Below are 21,510 nucleotides of genomic sequence, written 5' to 3' on the forward strand. Positions count from 1 at the left end.
TGCGTGTTTAAACCTTTACACCAAATGACTTTGGCTTTGCAGTAAATGTATAAAAACAACCAGAAAATCCTGATTAAATAGAAATTTTTTTTTTTAAATCTATGGAGAGAAGCCGGGAGGAACCTCGGGAACAGCTGCATGTGTCCCAGCTGTCCTCCTGAGCTCTTAATTTGAAGCCCAGTCACTTCCTATTGGTGGACAGAGAGCACTTGCCGAACGTCACTCGGTGGTTTCCGAATGCTCTTTGATGGGGGCGGCAGTAGGGGGCGCTGTGGGAGCAGCCCGGGTCTGTCCGGCTCTCAGGTCCCTGATATCGGCCCACCGTCAGCAGCCACTGCGGGACCCGCGGCCCGCCCGCCGGTGCAGATCCCGGTGATGTACCTGCGTGCTCCTCCTCACATGCTGGAGCTGAGACGAAGCCTCAAAGCTCTGAGGTCACCTGCCGCCTCCCGCTGGAGCCGGAGCCCAGGGAGCTTCAGGGGACGCTGGAGGCTCCTGTCCGGGGGGGCTCAGAGACGCGCTGAGCTTCATTGGCGTTTAAGTTCAGAAACTTTGGTCTTGAGGAGGGCCGTCTCCCCCAGAGTCCCGTTAAATGAAGTAATCAGACTTTGTGGTTGTTCAGCAGGCTTTGTGTCAGTTTTGTCCCTTTACTGTGGTTTCTGTCTTCTTAAAAAAATCTTTTCTTTCTTTGTATTTTGCTCATTTATAATTTTTTTTTTTTTTTTTTAAACATTTATTAATTTCTTTTGCACGTTTTTCCTCTTTGGTTCCTTTTTTGTAGAAGAATGAAATGAAGGGATTCATGGCCATGATAATACTCAGTGATAATACGCTGTGTCAGTCTGAGGCTGTACTGGTCAAACTGACAAATGCTCTAAATTAAGATGAGTTCATCATCATCATCATCATCAAAGGATTTATTTACTGGAATAAAAGACTTGAAATAACTTAATCTGTGTCTGAAGTACAGAACGAGTGTTACAAACTGCAGAATAAAACAACCACCGCAGCGCTTTATCAAACTTTATTACTCTCAGCTTGATGACCTGTTTATGATGTTTGCTCCAAATTATATACAAATCAAATACACAACCAAAGTCACCAAACATGGCAAAGCGCAACACATCTGCCTCTGAGCCACACACAGGGTTAAGGTGCTGCAGTGAAGATGAAGGGAGGAAAGGAAAGGAGAGAGGACAGGAGGGAGGAGAGGAGAAGTGGAGGGAGTGACGTCAAACCCAAAAAACCCGCTGAGCTCATTTTCACCCATTTTGTGGTGGAAAGTTCCAGAGGCTTTGAGCACACAGCTTCCCTGCCTGGCCTCCATGAACTGGCTGAAAACCATTATGGTGGTGTGGAATCGCCCAGTTTAGCAGACGGGACATCAGGAAAAGCTGTGGAAAAATCCCAGTCAGAGCGCCGAGCACTGGCTGTGAATGTGAGCGCGCGCTGTTTGTGTTTATCAGACCAGCTGAGCTGCAGCCTGTTGCATAATGACATGTGTTTCTGCTCAGGAAGGAGGACGCGTTCCCGCAGGCTCTGATTCCACAGTGCAGGATGGAGCCTGACAGTCACAGAGCAGGGAGAAGTGCCCACAGTCGGGTTACTGATCGGGAGCACGGACTGTATATAAAGATGGACACACAGCAGCTCTCCAAAAGAATCACCTTCTCCCTCTGGTGGCCGGTTGCAGTAAAGGTTATAAACCCCGCCCAGTCCAAATAAAGTAGACCTTAAATTTTAGCTTTTCCCAAAAGCAGTTTTTATTCAGGCTCTGATTGCTAACCATGTGACATTTTGGACAGGCCTAGAGACCCAGTGACCATCAGGAAACCTCCAGGTGGGAAAAAGAAGTGTTCCTCACCATAGCCCTCACTGTGATTGCTTCGGTCACTGTAGTTTGCATGAAATGGTGCAGCACGCTCTTTGTGACCAAATTCACCCAGCAACCATCCAGCAACCATCCAGCAACCGCACAGCAACTCACACATGATCTTTCATGTTATCAACTGCTTAGGTGGGACTGGGCCTACAAAACTTTGGGTGCTTAGCAGAGTTTGGTGTCAGGACACTGTTCCACGGTCACTGTGAAGGTTGTTAACATAATATTTTGATACCGTCATCCTCGAGCAACGTGTGCATGACACCACAGGAGAAACCTGAATATCGCCCGTGTTTGTCTGCATGTTCATTTTCCTGAAAAGGGAACATTTCTGGTTTTACAGAGGAGGTTTCAGAGGGTTCCTGTCAGTAATTTAGGCTCTGCTCCACAACAACAGACCTCTGTGTTTACATTTGCACAGGAAATGAAATCATTTTAAGCTTATGGCTTAAATCAGTTCCATATACAGCCACTAGATTGAGACAAACTACCAGGAAACAAAGACGAAAAGTGATCTGCACATCTTTATGCACAGATTTGCACCGGCAGCGGCTGATACCCCCCCGCTGTGTGATGCAGCACAGAGACGCCTGCACAGGTCCGTCTGAAGTGCAAAGGTCTCAGAGGGCTTTGCTGCTCCTTTGTTTCCTGGACAGAGAAGTGAAACTGCAGGAAAGTGAACCCTCTCTGAACGTGTTCACACCAGATTTTTGTGCATAATCAAATCCAGTTTAAGAAAAGGGAGAAGGCCCTCTCCTGGCTTTGATCATGCTAGCCTGGACTGGACTTCCTGCTGTGAAGGAAAATTTGAATCTGGAAAGCAAATCAAAGCATTTTCTGACCAAACGGGAATCAGAGAAAAAGTCATTTAACAGCTGGAGGCTCATTCTGCACTCCAGTAAACCTCTCAGACCCACAATGCACTGCGCACAAGCATGGCTCTGAAGTTTCTGTTTGCATGAACATTTGCACAGAGGCACCGAGCAGGGTGCAAACTAATTAAGGAAGAGAAAGCAGTGTGGGTGTGGAGCGTCTGCTCTCCTGGTTTCCACGTTTCTAACTCCCAGCTTTGATCCAGTTTGAGCGGATGTTTGATCCGGATGATACGATTCCCTCGTCGCACAGTTTTAATGAGGCTTTTGTTGCTCCCACCGTTTACTCTGAACTGTGATTACACGCTGACACGTTCACAGCGATGCTGTGCACGCACACACACAGACACACCCACATGTTTGTGTGCACGCAGAGAAAGCCAGAGGCCTCTGAATGATCTGCACAGCACAAGTGTTGGCCCCAGTTCGTGTTTGTGAGAGCAGCTTTCACAGAGGCTCTCACAGGACATGAGCCAGAGAGCCGGAGCTTCAGCCTTAGAGCGAGTGAGAAAATCTCCCTGAAACAAAAACACAGAGTCCTGACAAACAGCTGCAAAGAGCCGCCCGCTCCGCCCTCACGGAGCCCCGCTGGTTAACGGCGGCGCGGTTCGGCAGAGCCGGAGTCACGGTCTCCGTCCGAGCCGAGTGAGACCTGTTGGCTGCTGACAGGAGATCCTAACCCCGGGACTCTGTTCATCGGGCGTCCATTTTAACCTGTTTCCAAACAGCTTGTTTTATTAGGCCATCTGCACGCAATGAGAGCAGCTGGAAAAACGCAGCAGCTTCATAACACAGAGCCTGCAGAGCCGCTCTGTCCTCGTCTCTCTGCTTTCTACACATTCTCTTTACATTCTGTTTGCCAAAGGCGTCGTCCTTAAATCTACACAGCCGTTTGTCATAATTCATGCTTTCAAAGACAAAGCGGCAGACAAAGCTTTCTCTCAGACACAATCATCCAGCTCGGGCTCAGACACTGACCCCTCTCTGGAAGCGATCCAGCCAGCATTCACTGCAGCCAGCTGCCGCAGTACGTCTTGTTTTCATCGTGCTCTGTACCGACAGTATTTCAACATGTGGCAGGTGGAAGATCAGACACAGAAAAGCTCCTGCACAATCATTATGTAACACAGACTCTACAAAGACTGAGCTGTGGTCCACAGGAGATGAGCACATCTCTACTTTTTATTATCTGTGAGCAGCTCTCCAAGTGAGTCACGAGCTCCTGATTTTAAAGATGGGCGAAAACTGAAAGTAAAAAACAGAAACCATGAATCGCCAAAGCAGCTTCAGTGCTTCACTCTCTGTCATAATCATATTATCTCTTCAAATGTCTCATAATATGGTCTTCATCAGTAAATGGAGCCACGTGTTGTGCTGAATGCCCCTGACCCACCCAAAGAGCTCTTATATGGGGCTCACTGCTGTCCTTGTCTCTTGTGAAGAAGGACCTTTGGATGTGGAGGTCCTCTGTGATGGTTCTCCAATCTTGATTCCCATTCGCTTTTCCCTCCACAGTTCTAAAGGTCTCGACTCAGAGTCAAACAGGGATCCTTGTGTTCGTCCTTGGTGGGTAGCGTCCTGAGGAGGATTCCCCTCACCCACCCTGAGCTCATTAATGTAGGGTCTTCAAGTCTAGGAAACCCATTTTTATAAAGGATATCCCTGCAGATGAGGCTGTGATGATGGAGAGGTGTTCATCAGATTTAGGATAATCAAACCGAGCAGTGAGTGCTCGGGTTCTCTGATTTGTGTTTTTGCTTTAAGTTGTCGCCCATTTAAATTTAAGAGCTCAGAACCATCTACGATCCGACAGACCGCAGGGCCCAAAGCGTTACTGCTGTTCTGCTCTAACACCTGGATTGGACGGAGAGCTAACACCCACTTGGCAGCTGAAGCAGACTCTGGAACATCTCTTCTGTCTCTGGGAACAATCCTGTTGTTTGTCTCTCAGACATGCAGGAAGCCTGCAGGCTGTCTGCACAGTAATGACTTTATAGTTACAGTTGTTTAATCACCGTATGGCACCTAAGTCCACCACAGCTTTCAGTAACAGGTACACAGCACTCCTGAAAGTCTCATAAAGATCTAGAAATCTGTGATGGAGCCTAAACAACCTGCAGCTGATAGCTGGGAACACGAACCTTCACTGGAAAGGTTCAGGAAACTATGATCTGCTGTATTTTGGAGTCGTGATCTTCTAGATGAAATGTAAACGCTGGAGGAGAAACCTCAGTGAGACAAAGAGCAGACACCTCTGTGAGGGCTGCACCGTGTAAAAGCTCTGCAGCACTGAGTCATGTTAACACCTCATCCCATTTCAGCTGTTTCTTACTGCGAGCTGGACGAGTTTCCATTGAGTCACTCATACCTAATGGGGCACCTTTAAAGGGGCTGAATTTGGATCATTTACTAATGCTTTACAGATCACTTACAAGTCAATAACAAGCCAAACCTTTGGGGTGCCAGGCTGTAAAAATTCTTCTGGCTGTGGTTACAGCATCGTTTATTAACGGTGTAAATAAAGCTTTATGAACTCCTAACACCAATGAGTGAGCCACCAAGTGCACGGTGCATGTGACCGGGTCGGGTTATGGGTTACTTTTCGTTTTAGTCACATGCTAAAGAGGCATATTATCAGGATGAGTCTCCAGTGTCCTGATGGATATGGTTAACAGTCAGAGGTAAAAACAAACTGTATATTATTCTGCAGATATTTGGCCTCATAAAACTCCCAGCAGTTCCCGGCAGGTCTTAGTGTTGCCTGTAGATTCCCATAAACCTGAAGTCCCACGCTTCATGAAACCCAGAACCTCTGAATGGGTTCTTCTTCACCGGTGAAGGATTATTATGTAACTGGTTGACCATTATAAAGCTATCAGTTTCTACTTTAACTGGTACATTCATTATGGGCGTGTTACATGGTTCAAAAATGACAGTCAGAATATGTACATGCATGTAAAGATGCTCCTCCTTTGAGGCCGTGGTGTCGAACTCAGATCAGCTTCATACTGCGTTCCTGTTAGCTCATCAAAATTACAAGTTTTGGAGTGATAGCTAAAATAATATGACCGCTGTAAACATTCCCAAATCTCATGAATGCAGAAAATTAGAGGCAGTTCCTCTCCAGGACAGAAAGCCAGCAGCAGGTAGGTAGAACACCTGTACAATGTTAGTCAACAGTTTCGTCAGGGAGAGAAAGACGTCCACCTCGTCTGAGACAACGTTTAAAGACAGCAGAAGAAATGAAACACATCCCACCGACGCGGCAGTGCACCGTAAACTCCCAAATGTCGCACCTTCAGTACACGAAGGTAATGAGCAGGTCCTGCAGGGGGTCTGCACCCGTCTCACTGGGGTCATCAGAGGTGGGTGGAGTAAAGGGTAGGAGGGGGAAGTGCTGGGAAAGGGCGGGGGCAGGTGGTCCCGCCACACTGTACGCCTTCAGGGTGGAGAGCCCGTTCAGCACGGCGACATCCAGAAAGGTCATGTGTAGGAAGGAGGAGTCAAAGGCGAGGGCGTCCAGCTCTGCTGTGACCCCTGCTGGAGGGGAGATGGTCATTTCCTGGTCGGGGTAAGGAGCTTGGGGCACTGCGCTGTGGATCCCGAGAGTCCGCAGACCCCGCAGAGCCAGGTACCGGCTGTCCACAGGATTTGATCCACAGAAGGACAGCCGCAGGTGGCCCACCGTGCTGCTGTTCAGCAGCTCCTCCAGGACCCAGAGTTCCTTCACCCACACCGTGAGCGGCCCTGGCTCCCGGAGCCCAGCAGGGGGCAGAGCGGAGCGAGGGACGCTGTGGCATCGGCACAGCGAGTTGGCCAGCGCTTCGTTACAGTCTCGGATGGGGACGGAGCAGCTGCAGTTCCGCAGGCTGTGGCTCGTCGCGGCGCCGCTTTCATACAGCAGCGTCGTATTGGCTGGCAGAGGAGCTGCGGGGGCGGAGCTTGTTGTCTGGGGGCGGGCGGCGGTCAGAAAGAACAGCAAGCACAGTGACCATGGCAACAGGGCAGAGACTGAGTTTGGAGACATCTCCATGGAGATCAAACAGACTACATCTTCATCAGTTTGAGAGAGACGAGAGGAGAGGCCGACGAACCTGAGAACACACAGAGGAAGAGGAGGAGGAAGAGCGTTAGCATGGACACAGAAACTCGCCCTCTGTGTCCTCCAGTAACCTGCTCTGCTTTTCTACAACATGTGGAGACCAACTGAGTCCAGCACTTTATTTCCATCCAAGCCCTCTGCCACACACACACACACACACACACACACACACACACACACACACACACACACACACACACATAATTGAGCCACTTATTCCTTGCTCTGCAGCTTTATGGGCTGTTTTGGTTCCAGGCCTCGGGCTGGCGTTGGGCTGCTTATGAAGGTTTCCTGTGCCACGCTGCGCTGCGGTTAGCGAGGCAGCAGCCAGCCGCATTAAACGCTCAGGAATGATGAAACACTGGGTTCTTTATTCCTCCGTTCAGCAGCCGTGGAAAAGTGGACTGAATAAGCAGTCTGGACCTCCAGAGTCAAACTTTCCCCACTCCTCTTTTTCTCTGAAGGAGATTTTCCAGAGTTAATGCTGGACAAAAAATAATAATCTGCATTTAGTAATTTTATATTTTAGGCATTAAAATGGCTTCTTATGCTTCACCAACAATGCCAGCCTTTAAGTGCATGATTCTTATAACTGAGTTTCCATCAGTCTGCTGCTCCCCAGGCTGATGGAGCTGTGGAGACGTCAGCGCTCCACCTGCGAAGCCTCTGCTGAAATAAGGACCCACAAACCTGACAGCAGCTTCGTGCAGCGACTATGAAGAGGTCACTTTAGACTCTCTCCTGTCAAACCTTTAATGATAATGAGACATATTTAACATTTCCAAAACCACGGGCATGGAGAGGAGAGATAACCACGATCATGTGCTCACGTCTCCTGTCAGCACTCGAGTAAAGATGAATCATTTCTGTGCAGTTGCAGCAGAGGCTCTGAAACACTGCAGTCATTGTTCCCACACAGCCAGACGGGCTGAAACTGAGAGCTTGGTTGGAACCAGATGCATGCAGGGAGGTTGCGACATCTTCAAATCTGATTTTATTTTATTCTGAAGGCTGCACCCTCACTCTGCCACCGCCGGCCATTACAGTGTGATCAGCACTCTGATTGGTCAGACTGACTGACGGCCTTCAGGTTTTTTCACCAATCATAAAATCATCCTGTGGACAGGTGAACACATAGAACTGTGACAACACACCTGGCTGTGCCACATTCAACTTCCTGTTAATCCAGTTCTTCTGAAAGTGACCGAAAATAGAAGTGAAAGCAGCCGAATTGCTAAAATAAATATTCCCACCTGATTCTATGCAAAAACATTTTATTTTGGTTTCCACAAATCCAGCACAGGTCACATGTCTGAGCTGAAATACGACTCCTCTGTCCTTTTCTCTCACTGAAGCTGATTTTACCAACAGCAGCATTCTGCTCACGCCTGCTGATTGGTCTGTTAGAGGTCAACGGGACATACATCCATCCCATGCCATTTATATAGCTCCAAATCACAACAGTCGCCTCAAGGCGCTTTGTATTGTGGGTAAAGACCCTACAATAATACAGAGAAAACCCAACAGTCCAAACGACCCCTTATGAGCAGCACTTGGTGACAGTGGGAAGGAAAAACTCCCTTTAACAGGAAGAAACCTCCATCAGAACCAGGCTCAGGGAGGGGGGGTCATCTGCTGAGGGGGGGAGAGACAGAGATTAATAATAACTAATGATTAAATGCAGAGTGGAGTATAAACAAAGTAAATAAGGTGAATGAAAAGAAACAGTGCATTATGTGAACCCCCCAGCAGACTAGGCCTATAGCAGCATCACTAAGGGAGGGTTCAGGGTCACCTGATCCAGCCCTAACTATAAGCTTGATCATAAAGGAAAGTTTTAAGTTTTAAGCCTAATCATAGAAGTAGCGATAAGATGGGGCCTGATTATTCAAGACCTTGTATGTGAGGAGAATAATTTTAAATTCTATTCTAGATTTAACAGGGAGCCAATGAAGAGAAGCCAATATGGGAGAAATCTGCTCTCTCTTTCTAGTCCCTGTCAGTACTCTAGCTGCAGCATTTTGGATCAGCTGAAGGCTTTTCAGGGAGCTTTTAGGACAGCCTGATAATAATGAATTACAATAGTCCACCCTAGAAGTAATAAATGCATGAATTCAGCATCACTCTGAGAAAGGATGTTTCTAATTTTAGAAATATTGCACAAATGCAAAAAAGCAGTCCTACATATTTGTTTAATATGTGCATTGAAGGACATATCCTGGTCAAAAATGACTCCAAGATTTCTCACAGTGTTACTGGAGGCCAAAGTAATGCCATCCAGAGTAAGTATCTGGTTAGACACCATGTTTCTAAGATTTGTGGGGCCGAGAACAAGAACTTCAGTTTGATCTGAATTAAGAAGCAGGAAATTAGAGGTCATCCAGGCCTTAATGTCTTTAAGACATTCCATCCATCCATCCATCCATCCATAAATAAATAAATAAACAAATAACTGTTTGTGTCCCCATAGATGTACAAACTGATTATAACATCAGGACTACTTTACTGATCCTGGAATAGAGAAAACAGATGAATGAATTAGTTTAAACTGAGTGAATCTCAGAGCTTTTAATATGTTTATTACTGTTTTATTGATGGAGTTATTACTGTTAATTTGAGTGTTTCCTGAAGCTGCACTGAAACCAGTTTGCGGCCTGTTGACTGTCCTTCAGTGTCTGTGCTGTGAGTCGTTAGTGCTTATGTGCTGGGTGGGATTCGGACCTTTGGCCTCGTGTGACACTGCGAACAGTCGGGATTTAAAGCAATTAGCAGGTTTACGAGGCAAACTCCGGCTCACTGTTTCAGGAAACACTTCCCATCCCTGCACAGCCGCTCCAGCAGCCACATGGGACGCTGTTTATAGAAACGTTCCCAGACTTTATTTCTCAGAACACACAAACTGTTAACCTGCCAGCATTTATGGAGTTCAGTGCAGTGTAAACAGTGTGTGTGTGTGTATGTGTGTCTGCTGTAAAGTAAAGCCAGCCTTTTACGGGTCTCTTTCATGGAGTGTGTATATAAAAGCTGGACAGACTCACAGCTCATGGCCGCAGTGCATCAGCTGATGCTCGCTCAGACTCAGATACCTGCTAATCAGTAACATCCAAATAAAATCCCAGAATTCACTCAGCAAAGCTGGAGCTCCGCCTTCTTGGACGCTATGACGTTAAAGACATTTAACCTGTGGGCCTCACTGCTGGAGCCTCTGGTGGACATTAGAGGAACTGCAGATGGCTGATGATCCTAAGATTTGATTTGGATGTTAATTAGCTGTAATTAGCAGGTCACATGGAGTCTACATGGACATGGAGTCTTCCTCCATCTTTTACATACAGCATAAAGCAGTTAAACTGTGTTTACCATGAAAGTCCCGTTTCCGCTGTGATGACTGTGCAGCTATAAATAAACATGACTTCAGCGCGGCTGGTTTACAGTAGCAGCTGCCCTCCATCCTCCACCTCCTTACCTCACTGCTAATATTAGTCATCGTCTTTCCAGCTGTTCCCAGCATCTGGCTCTCCCACTCATGATATCAGTCACTTGGTGTGTTCCCTTGCTCTCTCTACCACTCCCTTTTCTCTTGTCTCTCTCTGTCTTTCTTTCCTCCATCTCCGTCTTTTAATCCCTGCAACGAGCTGCAGCTGCAGGGCCGGATGCTGGAAGGGAGGGCCGAACGAAGCTGAAAATCGACCACTGAAAACACATTCCACACACTGACACCACACTTTAATTCATCTCATATGAACTGATGTCATGTTTAGTTCTTTTGTCACACATGATGAACACACACTGGTTCTGTGTGAGTCTGTGAGAGAGCAGCACAGGCCGACCTGAAGGCAGAACAGTGATGGCGAAACGGGGTTGAAGCCTTGGTGCGAGGTGGCCGGCAGGAGAGGCTCAGCACATTCCTCTGACATCATGCTCCGCCACAGACACCACCCTAATCCACCCTTCCTCCATCTCCCTCTCAGCAGCTGCAGCTCTACAGGCGTCTGCAGGCTTCACTGCACCGAAGACCAAATGCAAACCGATTATCTAACAAGATTTATTGATTTATCCCCGAACGTTTTTTTTCGAGTTCTCGTGACCCAGTGGGCTACAGCGCGTGCTCCTTTGACTGCCAGCTTCAGACTTTATTGTGGTCCCTTCATGGTAACATCTCTAAAAACAACTCCCTTTTCACACTTGAGTAGCTCACAGCAGAACACAGGAGAGTTTGCAGATGTGGATAATAAATGCTGATGGAGCTGAGCCCTGTAGGAAGCAGCGGTCTCGCCGCGGTTTGCATTCATCGAGCAGTTTGGGCACTTCAGCAGATCTCTGGTTCGAGACTCCAGCTGTTTGTTTACAACTGCAGAAAATCTTAAAATGTGACACTGTGATATTAACCAAAGAGATGGCACAAGTTTATGAGTTCATGTTCCTCAGCACACAACAAGACGAGCCCAGACACGCCTGTCAAGTCTCCTGTTTCAGCCAGGAAACTCCTGTATTTTACCCCTCTGTCCCGCCTTCCTTTCCCATAAATTTACCGTATTATAATAATTTTTAAAAAAGCATTCCTCTGCCTCTCCAAACTGAATTATGTCACTAGCTTCGTGAGAACTGCCACCTGTAGTGACCTGGGTGGCAGTTCTCACGAGGTTAGTGCAGACAGCCGGAACAAACCCAGAACAACAACCGGACCTCGGTTGGGCTCAGTGTTGCCAACTTAGCAGCTTTTTAGACTTTTTTCCAAAAAGTGACTAGCAACAAATTTAGTGACTTTTTTCCGGTGATGGTGACTTTTGGAGAGTTTTGGAGATAAACGAGATAGACCTGAAATCCTCCACTGTCGCCGTGTTTTGTCTACATAAAGCCTTCGTATGCTTTGACATTGCCCAGACCTCGCTTCAACTCCACCCGCCAACTCCCGGGCCTCACTTAAACACTGAGGCCACCCACCTGCTCCCGCTGCCCCTTGCTGTGACAGCGAGGGGGACCCATCTCCATCCCCGGACCTCGCTTCAGCCTTTATCAAGCTTTGAGATGGCCGACAGCGGGTTTTCTTACACAAGTTAGCAACAGTGGCCCAGATAAAGGAGGGTTGAATGTAGCTAGCAGTCGCACCTCAGTGTTTTAGTTACATTTGATATTCTAACATTAAACAATGTTAGATATTGTGTGCCTTGGCGCACAATGACAATGAGTTGAATCTATCTATCTATTTAAGATAAGATAAAACTTTAATGATCCCACGACGGGGAAATTTGTGCATTGCAGCAGCTCAGTACAGAGAAAAAATGAAAAGGATGAGTAAGAACACATAACTAAACTAAAACTAAAATAGAATAGAATAAAATAAAATAGCAAAAAAACTATACACATATACATAAGCACTATATACATAAAATATATATAAATGTCAATACACACATTTACATATACACACATATATACACACATCAAAACACTATATACAGATATCAAAATATTATATACATTTGTAGCTGGTAAGGTACACAGCATACTACAGGACATCTACAGGACAAAATTGATCTATGTAATGTGGGTCTAGGCAAAGCATTAAGTTAAGTTATTTCCTAAAGTTCATTTGTAGTTCTAAACACATTAAGGGTGTTTTTTCTTCACTTTTTGTCTCTCCAAAGCTGTTTTTCCTCTCTCCTACAGCCTCAATTGTAACTATATGCAAATCACCAGTTATGCAAATTAGGTGATGATGTCATATAGCAACTTCTATTTTGGGCAGAGGCAAATTTCCCTTATTTTTAAATACAAATCTTGACAGGTATGGTCAGAGATGGAGAGCCTCATTTGGCCTCAGTCATGATTTGGTGCCTAAAAAACGAGCGTCGCTCCAAAAACCCCGAAAATCTGTTCCCACTGGAAACACACTGACATGTAAAACCAGGCTACGACGGAGGAGATCATGGCAGCTGCAAACTTCCTTTAGATGATCCCAGCACATTTATTCAACCTCAGAGTCACAGAAGCTATGCTGATGATTAAATGTGTGTCAGGATTCATGGAAGAGCAGGAAGAGGAAGGCTGAGGAACAAAGAGTTTACAGGCAGAGAACCAGGAGAACACAGGAACACTGATCGCTTTGGTCCACGCCGGAGTGAGATTACTGTCAGACAGAGGCACTGAAAACAATGAGCCAGGCTCCAATATTCAAATCAATAAGATAAGATAAGATAAGATAGTGTTTATTCATCACATGCACAGTTATACACAGTACAATGCACAGTGAAATGTATTTTGTACTTGCAACCATATATACACACACACATATAAATAAGAAGAATAAAAATAAAAATAAGTAATTCACACTATACACTATACACACTTTTACGTGGAATTATAGATTATAAATTATAATATTTACATTGTGCAATGATAGTCCAGTTAGGGCTCAGAGTTGAGCAGACAGATGGCTTGTGGGTAAAAACTCTTCTTCAACCTTTCAGTCTTAGTCCTCAGGCAGCGGTAACTCCGGCCTGATGGGAGCAGGGAGAAGAGAGAGTGTCCGGGGTGGCTGGGCTGTTTTAGGATCTTCATGGCCCTCAGCCTGCACTGCTTGGTGTAAATGTCCTGCAGGTTGGGGAGGGTGGTTCTGATGGTCCGTTCAGCTGAACGAACCACCCTTTTTAGTGCCATGAAGTCCTGCTTGGTGCAGTTTCCCATCCAGGTGGTGATGCTCCCACGCATGATGCTCTCGATGGTGCAGGCGTAAAAGTTCCTGAGCACCTTGAGTGGGAGCTTGAAGTCTCTCAGCCGCCTGAGGAGGTAGAGACGCTGTCTGGCCTTCTTCACAGTGATGTTTATGTGATGAGTCCAGGACAGGTCCTGTGAGATGGTCACTCCCAGGTATTTGAAAGTGTCCACTCTTTCCACCTCAGCACCACTGATGACAAGTGGATGGTAGTCCCTCTGCTGCTTCCTGCTGAAGTCCACGATCAGTTCCTTCGTTTTGCTGACATTGAGCAGGAGGTGGTTCTCCCGGCACCAGTTCTCCAGGCGGGAGACCTCTCTCCTGTAGGCTGTCTCCTCATTGTGGGAGATCAGTCCCACAACAGCAGTGTCGTCAGCAAACTTGATGATGACGTTGGACTCTGACGTGGCCTCGCAGGCATGGGTGTACAGTGAGTACAGCAGAGGGCTGAGCACACAGCCTTGGGGATATCCAGTGTTGAGGGTGAGGGAGGATGAGGTGAGGTGACCCACTCGTACCACCTGTGGTCTGCTGGTCAGGAAGCTGTGAACCCACCTGCACAGGGATGGGCCCAGGCCAAGGTCCAGCAGCTTAGAGACCAGCCTGGAGGGAACTATGGTGTTGAATGCTGAGCTGTAATCTACAAACAGCACTCTCACATAGTTCCCCTTACCAGTGTCTATGTGTGAAAGGGTCTTGTGGAGGAGGAAGGATATGGCGTCATCTGTGGATCTGTCTGGCCGGTATGCAAACTGTAGTGGGTCGAGGGTGGTAGGCAGTGAGGAGGTGATGAATGTCTTGATGAGTCTCTCAAAACACTTCATCACCACAGAGGTGAGCGCTATGGGCCTGAAGTCATTGGGGCTGCTGGGGTGTGGTTTCTTTGGGACAGGGACTATGATGGACTTTTTAAAGCAGGTGGGAATCACACACAGTTTCAGTGAGAGGTTGAATATCAGTGTAAACACAGGTGCCAGCTGGTCAGCGCAGGCCTTAAGGACACGTCCACTAATACCGTCTGGTCCAGCCGCTTTCCTGGTGTTTACACGTCTAAACGCCCTCCTCACGTCGCGCTCCGTCACAGTGAGTGTCTCCGCCCCTCCGGCCGGGAGCGCAGCGGGCTGTCGGCTTCCCGACTCAAAGCGCGCAAAGAAGATGTTGAGTTCATCAGCCAGAGAAGCGTCGGCACTCACCGGGTGTGTGTGTGGTGCTTTGTAGTCCGTGATGGTGCGTAGTCCCTGCCACAGTCCCCTGGAGTCAGACTGTTGTAGTTGCTGTTCCAGTCTGCGGCCGTAGCGATGTTTTGCCTCTTTCACCGCTCTGCGGACGTTGTATGATGCAACCTTGTAGTCCTCCATGTTCCCAGAGGCGAGGCTGGAGTTGTAGGCAACGGTGCGGGACCTCAGGGCGTCGCGGACAGATTTATCCACCCACGGCTTCTGGTTGGGAAAAGTCCTGATGGTCCTCCTAAGTGAAGTGTCATTAACAACTTTCCCAATAAATCCCACAACAGTTTCCGTAAACTCCTCGATGTCTCCGCCCGCGCTGCTGCGAAACATGTCCCAGTCGGTTGAATCCAACGCACCCTGCAGAGCGGCCTCTGTTTGATCAGACCACCGTGTCACTTCTCTCACAGCAGGGGGTTCCTGCCTGAGCCGTTGTTTGTATTTCGGCATGAGAAGGACAGAGGTGTGATCTGACTTTCCAAAAGGCGGAAGAGGCTTTGCTTTGTAGCCATCTTTGAATGGAGAGTAGCAGTGGTCTAGGGTCCTCTCTCCTCTGGTGGGGCAGTCGATGTGTTGAATCAACTCCGGTATTACCTTTTTCAAGTTTGCACTGTTAAAGTCCCCGGCTACGATGAGAGCCGCATCACGCTGGTTAGCCTGATAGGTGGAAATAGCCTCATGTAGCTCGGATAGTGCAGTATTTGTGTCCTGCCTGAGGTGGAATATAGACGGCGCTGAAAATGACCGAAGTGAACTCGTGGGGCAGGTAGTGGGGGCGGCATTTCAGGGTTAGGAGCTCCAGGTTAGGTGAACATGATTGTTTCAGAGGGACAACATTCCTACTGTCACACCAGTTGTTATTAATCATTAGGCACACACCTCCTCCTCTTGATTTTCCAGACTCACTCTGTCCGTGCGATGAACGCTGAAGAACTCCGACGGCTGTACGGCGTGGTCCGGTATGAGGGGGTCAGCCATGTCTCCGTGAGACAGATGATGTTGCAGTCCCTTATGTCCCTCTGAAACTGTATCCTGGCCCTGAGTTCGTCCAGCTTGTTATCCAGTGACTGGACATTAGCCAACAGGATGCTCGGCAGTGGCGTTTGGTGCGCTCTGCGCCTCAGCCTCTCTCTTACGCCGGCTCTTTTCCCTCGGGGCCTTGTCCATGACCTGGGTGCTCCGCGCCATCCTTTGTTTGAGCTGGCCCACTGGAAACGCAGGATCTCCTGGGGCCAAGCCGGGTCAGGAGAAAAAGGTGTCAGAATACAGCCAGAGTGCTGTAATAACGACCAGACCCCGGGACCCTGACTACATGAAAGTTTGACAATCATGGAGTAAAAGCCCAAAATTCCAACTCTTTAATCCAAAGGCTCAAGGATGGCAGACGGTCTGAATGAGGAGCAGGTAAAAGCAAACCTCATGAAATCATCCATTTAACAATCAATAACAATCCACAAATTTTCAGGGACCAGATGTCTGACTATGAACAATACACAGTGATGCAGGCAAAAAGCTGAATGCACACTCACAGGCACATGTTAGCATGTCATTAGCATTTTATTAGCATGTTGTTTATGTGCCATTAGTATGTCGTTAGCGTGTTGTTAGTATGCCGTTAGCGTGTTGTTAGCATGTCGTTAGCATGTCGTTAGTGTGTTGTTAGCATGTCGTTAGTGTGTTGTTAGCATGTCGTTAGTGTGTTAGCATTTCATTTGTGTGCCATTAGTATGCCGTTAGCGTGTTGTTAGCATGTCGTTAGCATGTTAGCATGTCGTTAGTGTGTTGTTAGCATGCCGTTAGCATGTCGATAGCATGTCTCAGTGTGTTGTTAGCATGTCGTTTGTGTGCCATTAGTATGCTGTTAGCATGTTGTTAGCATGTTAGCATGTCGTTAGTGTGTTAGCATGTCATCAGCGTGTCATTAGTGAAGATGCTCATCACTGAGTGTAAACATAAAGTCCACATGATGAAAATCTTCCTAAAAACAAAGCTAATGATGTTCTCACCCAGCAAACATTTTAAACAAGGTAACAAAGGAAAAGCTGCTAAAGCTAAAGCTAGCCAGAGCTCAGGGCCTCAGATGAGCAGTGAAAGGATCAAAGCAGTCAGGAAGGACATTACCGAGAAAAAAGAGAAAAGCCTCGATGTGCTGTTGTGTTGTGAAGTTGTAAACACTGCTGGAAAATGATGGCAGATTGTGTTCTGTAAATCTGCAGCAGGTAAAAGCTGTCAGGTAAAGGTGAGCATGCAGCAGCTTTAGCAGAGCGCTTCGTTTCAGTGGTTTCTGTGAGAGAAGATCCTGGAGTTTACTGCAGTGTGAGGGAAATGAAAATAAAGTTCTTAGAAAGAAATCGTTATGGGTGGGTCACGCTCAGAGAAAAATCAGACACTGCAGTCGGAGTTTGGATGCAGAGGTGGCAAAAGTACTGACATTCTGTACTTAAGTAGAAGTACAAGTACTTATGTTAAAAAATACTTTAGTAAAAGTCGAAGTACTGGTTCAACTTCTCTACTTAAGTAAAAGTAAAAAAGTACAGGCTCTGAAATGTACTCAAAGTAAGAAAGTAAAAGTAGTTTTTTGGAGGATGTTTCTACCTGCTACTTTTGTGTAAAACAAACCGAACCTCATTATATATTATTGTAATAATATAAAATAGTACATGAGAATACAAATGTTATTCCAATCTAAATTTTAATCCTAATGAATGCACTCAGCTTGAATCTGTTCTGTAGGACACAAACTGTTAAAGGGAATTTAAACACAGCTCTGTTCTCTGTGTCCTCCATAGTAGAGGGTGACTGTGCCTCCACCTAAACACCAACATGAGGATACTCAGGGGTTACAGTGGGATTCAGAAGGTGGAGGAACCCTAAGATCAGCTGTAGTGGCTCTGCATGGGGAGAAGAATCACAGCTTTCTATTGTGAGCTGCAGTAAATGATGTTGGTGTGCAGGCTGTGATCAGCTGACCTGCTGCTGCTGCTCTGAGGTTTACTGCTCTGTGTGGATGAAGTGAACTCACAAAGATGTAACCCAGTATTTCACAGCTCTCTGAGCTGATCTCCATCCCCTACACTGACAGCATACAGGCTGTAGAAATGTTGGATTCAGTGATCTCAGCATCAGCAGCTTTGATTCAAACTCATCTCTGCTGCACTGATGTAACCTGTAACTCTGACCATGAACACAAACACTGCGCTCCAGTCCAACACAGAGCTTTACTGTAAATACAGTACAACAAACTAACCTATTTATTACACACTAAACTGCAGCATTTTCATACAATCTTTGAATTACACAAAGTCAGCATCCTTCAGTTTATTTTCCAGTCCTTACCTTTAACTCTAACCTCTCTTCTTCCTCTCCTGTCCTCTTTCTCCATCTCTGAGTGAACTTCTCTCTCTTTGCTCTCCCTGAAATACAGCAGCTCTTCTTTTAGCTAGCAGACACACTGTGTGACAAACTGCACACACTTTGTGTGTTTGCTGATATTTGTTGAGCATTTAGAAATGTTGCATTTACCTGACACACGTTACTCCCTTCATGCTCGCTCCTCTTCAGTAGCGCTAGCTAAGCTGTTTATGTGCCGCAGCGCAACTTACGGACTCGGTCCGGCCCGATTATAGCGCTATAAATGATACATTAATTATATGGGTTTGCGTATTTAATCCCTTTGTACGAGATAAGCCCCGATGATGGAGGATACGCAGTACGATTGTCTCTTATGTGTTATTATTCCTCCATTTAGGCTCAGATCGTTTTATGTTTGAAGGCGCACTGACCGGAAATGCAAACTTCTCTCTGACGTTAAAAAGTAACGAGTCTGTTTGAAAATGTAAGAAGTAGAAAGTACAGATACTTGTGTAAAAATGTAGGGAGTAAAAGTAAAAAGTAGTCAGAAAAATAAATACTTAAGTAAAGTACAGATACCTGAAAAATCTACTTAAGTACAGAAACGAAGTATTTGTACTTCGTTACTTCCCACCTCTGTTTGGATGTTATGGTTACATGTATTTATAAAGTGAGCAAGTTTAACAGAAAAATTGTATTTCTCTGTATTTTTACCTTCTCAGCAGTTATTCTGCAGCAGCTGTTTAATACTAAGAGATGTTTGAAACAGATTTGGGGAACCTTTTAGTTCTCTGCTGCAAGCAGGAACTCAGCTGCACTTTGGTTTCTCAGATCAGCATCATCATCATCTCTGAAGAGCGCGGCTCTGAGAGGACAGGAGATGTTGGAGCAGCGTGAGGCTGTGAGGCTGACAGCAGACCTGCTTCATCACGTTGTTTAACAGCTCCTACTCGTCACTAACCCTCCATCAGCCTCTCTGGATCTCTGCACCTCTGTTTCCAGCAGCTGCTGCTGCAGACGCCCTCTCATGCATTTCTCCTTCATTTAGACTGCAGCCCGTTTATTTTCATGTACAGTAGAAACAAGTTAGCAGGCTGTAAAACTAAACTCCAGAGTCTCATAAGTGGCTGCTGTCCACCTCAGCTCTGAGCTCCAGCACAGCCCTGCTGTCTGAGCAGGGATGTTAATGAATGCAGAGGTGCAGCGCTCTGTGAGAACAGTGTGTTCAGATCCTCAAACACGTCACTGTGTGTGTGTGTGTGTGTGTCATTTAACCTGAAACACTCTGATTTAAAGATTTCAAACAGCTGCAGCGCGTCAGCCGTCACAAAAAATCGACTCTGTGATGGTGGATCCATGAATATATTCTTCATGTCTGCTGGATTTATTTCACTCAAACTGGGAGCAGACGGGAATGTCTGAATAAACACTGAATAAACACATAAAACAGAACAGCCACATCCAACCATCACATCCAACCACATGACGGGTGGATGGATGTGATGTTTCCAGAGGTCCAGCCTTTACTGAATTACTGATCAGATTATTAAGAAATTAAACACGTGCCCATTATTTCTTCCCAATGATTGACAGTGAATCTGGGATCTGAAGAGCCGGGAACTGAACCACTGACCTTGTGACACCACACTAAGTCACTTGTCGTTAGCTCCCCCCGATGACCCGTGTTAGCACAAACCAACACGTTTTTACGTGGTGCAAAGACTCAGATGGCTTCTCGCATGAGGTCTGACGATGATATCACAAAGAGCAAAGACAGTCGGCTTTACTGACGTAAATTTGTTGCCATCTTAAAACTTGAACATGAAGTTATCGGCTGTAACGCAGTGTTTCAGTCCAGGAGCCCCGAGGGTCTCAGAGCCCCGAGCTCTGAATGCTAAAACTGTGCTGAATCACTGAAGGTGCCTCCACACAGGCTGGAACATCTGCAGCAGTAAACACTCCAAACACACTCATCTCTGACGCGCCTCTGACACATCACAGGGTTTCATGGAGAAGATGTTTGGTCCAAGCTCTCCTCACCAATCAGGCGTGAGGAGGCTTTGACAGCACACAGGTAAACAGTCAGCCTGGGATTTGATATCTGACTCCTCAAACATGTGAGAAATGACTAGAAAAGCAAAGTAAAGCAGCTTCTTTGAGCTGACACGATCAAAACGTCCTGAACAGATATGCTTTTATGGATTTAGCTGTTATCAGCCACCAGGGCCCATCAGATCATGACTCAGCTGGTTCCTGTGATCTCAGCAGCGTCGGTGTGTGTGTGTGTGTGTGTGTGTGAGAGTACTCACACGGACGGCTCAGAGCTGGTTCAGGTAGCATGCTGCTGCCGTCCGGCTCCGGGCTGATCCGTCCAGCTTCCTCAGGCAGCGAGTGCAGCAGCAGCTTCCACATCTGTGTGCAGGCTGGCAGGAAACAGTCATCCCTCTGCCTGGAAGCAGAGAGGGAGGGAGAGGAGGTCAGGATGGAGGGAGGGAGGAAGGGATGAGAGGAGGACGGAGGTGAGGGAGACCTTACTTTCTGAACACTGTGTGGAAACTTTCTTCATCAGATGGAAGAGCATGGCAAGCTCCCTGTCCATTTTCTCTGCCCGCTTCTTCATCTCCTTCTCCTACTCAGCCTCGCTCTCCTCCTCTTTTGGACCCGCCTCCATGCTGGAGGACACAGCTTCTTCTCCAGCAAATGTTTAAGAGTGCAGCCATCCTGTGGCTCTGCAGGGTATTACAGGAATAAAGACTTCTCAGGGGGAGGGTGGAAAAAGCGAGGAGCACAGGATTTACATCCAGCTATGAGATCATTACTCATGTTTCATGCTTCTAAGTGTGATTGTCCACTTATTTGAGGCCACAGGTTGTGTTTAGAAAAAGAAAAGCTGGAATTCATATAAAGTGAATGCAGTACTAATGCTCAGTCTGCTCAGAAACATCTGTATTTACTCAGCCTCACTTCCTGTGAATAAAAACCCGTTTTTAATGGAAGGTTACATTGACTCACTGCACCATCTTGTGGAACAAATTGGTATTACATAAAAGTGCCAAGTTTCAGCACCAAGATTAATATAAATCAGGCCAGTCTCATATCTGCTGTGTCCATGTGCACAACGTGAAGATTTAACACTTTTAAAAGGGTGAAAAAGTCTGACAGTGGCCTCAATTCAATTTTATTTATATAGCACCAAATCACAAGAGTCACCTCAAGGTGCTTTATATAGTAGGTAAAGACCCTACAACAGGGGTATTCAAATAGATGTTAAAGGGGTCCAGGCACAGAAAATTTCACGAGGCCAAGGTCCGCAAGTCCAACTATTTAATTTGAGCTCAAAGCATTATAGTTTATAGTTTAGA

General features: G+C 46.6%; 1 protein-coding gene across 2 annotated transcripts in view; it reads right to left on the reverse strand.

Annotated features, from left to right (window-relative positions):
- Window positions 1–1,009: 1,009 nt before the first annotated feature.
- LOC115800868 (uncharacterized protein C21orf62 homolog) overlaps window positions 1,010–21,510 on the reverse strand; it is a 32,404-nt gene continuing 11,903 nt past the window's right edge. The window contains exons 3-5 of one of the 2 annotated variants that reach the window (XM_030758457.1): window positions 20,684–20,877; window positions 20,458–20,597; window positions 1,010–6,848 (exon numbers count right to left, since the gene is read on the reverse strand). In XM_030758457.1, coding sequence (XP_030614317.1) covers window positions 6,053–6,787 — 735 coding nt within the window. In that variant the 5' untranslated portion in view covers window positions 6,788–6,848; window positions 20,458–20,597; window positions 20,684–20,877 and the 3' untranslated portion in view covers window positions 1,010–6,052. Of the gene's footprint in view, window positions 6,849–10,322; window positions 10,373–20,457; window positions 20,598–20,683; window positions 20,878–21,510 lie in introns of those variants that run through there. The other variant, XM_030758458.1, reaches the window with a different exon arrangement.

This window comes from Archocentrus centrarchus, chromosome 21 (assembly GCF_007364275.1).
Source record: "Archocentrus centrarchus isolate MPI-CPG fArcCen1 chromosome 21, fArcCen1, whole genome shotgun sequence".
Classification (NCBI taxonomy): domain Eukaryota; kingdom Metazoa; phylum Chordata; class Actinopteri; order Cichliformes; family Cichlidae; genus Archocentrus; species Archocentrus centrarchus.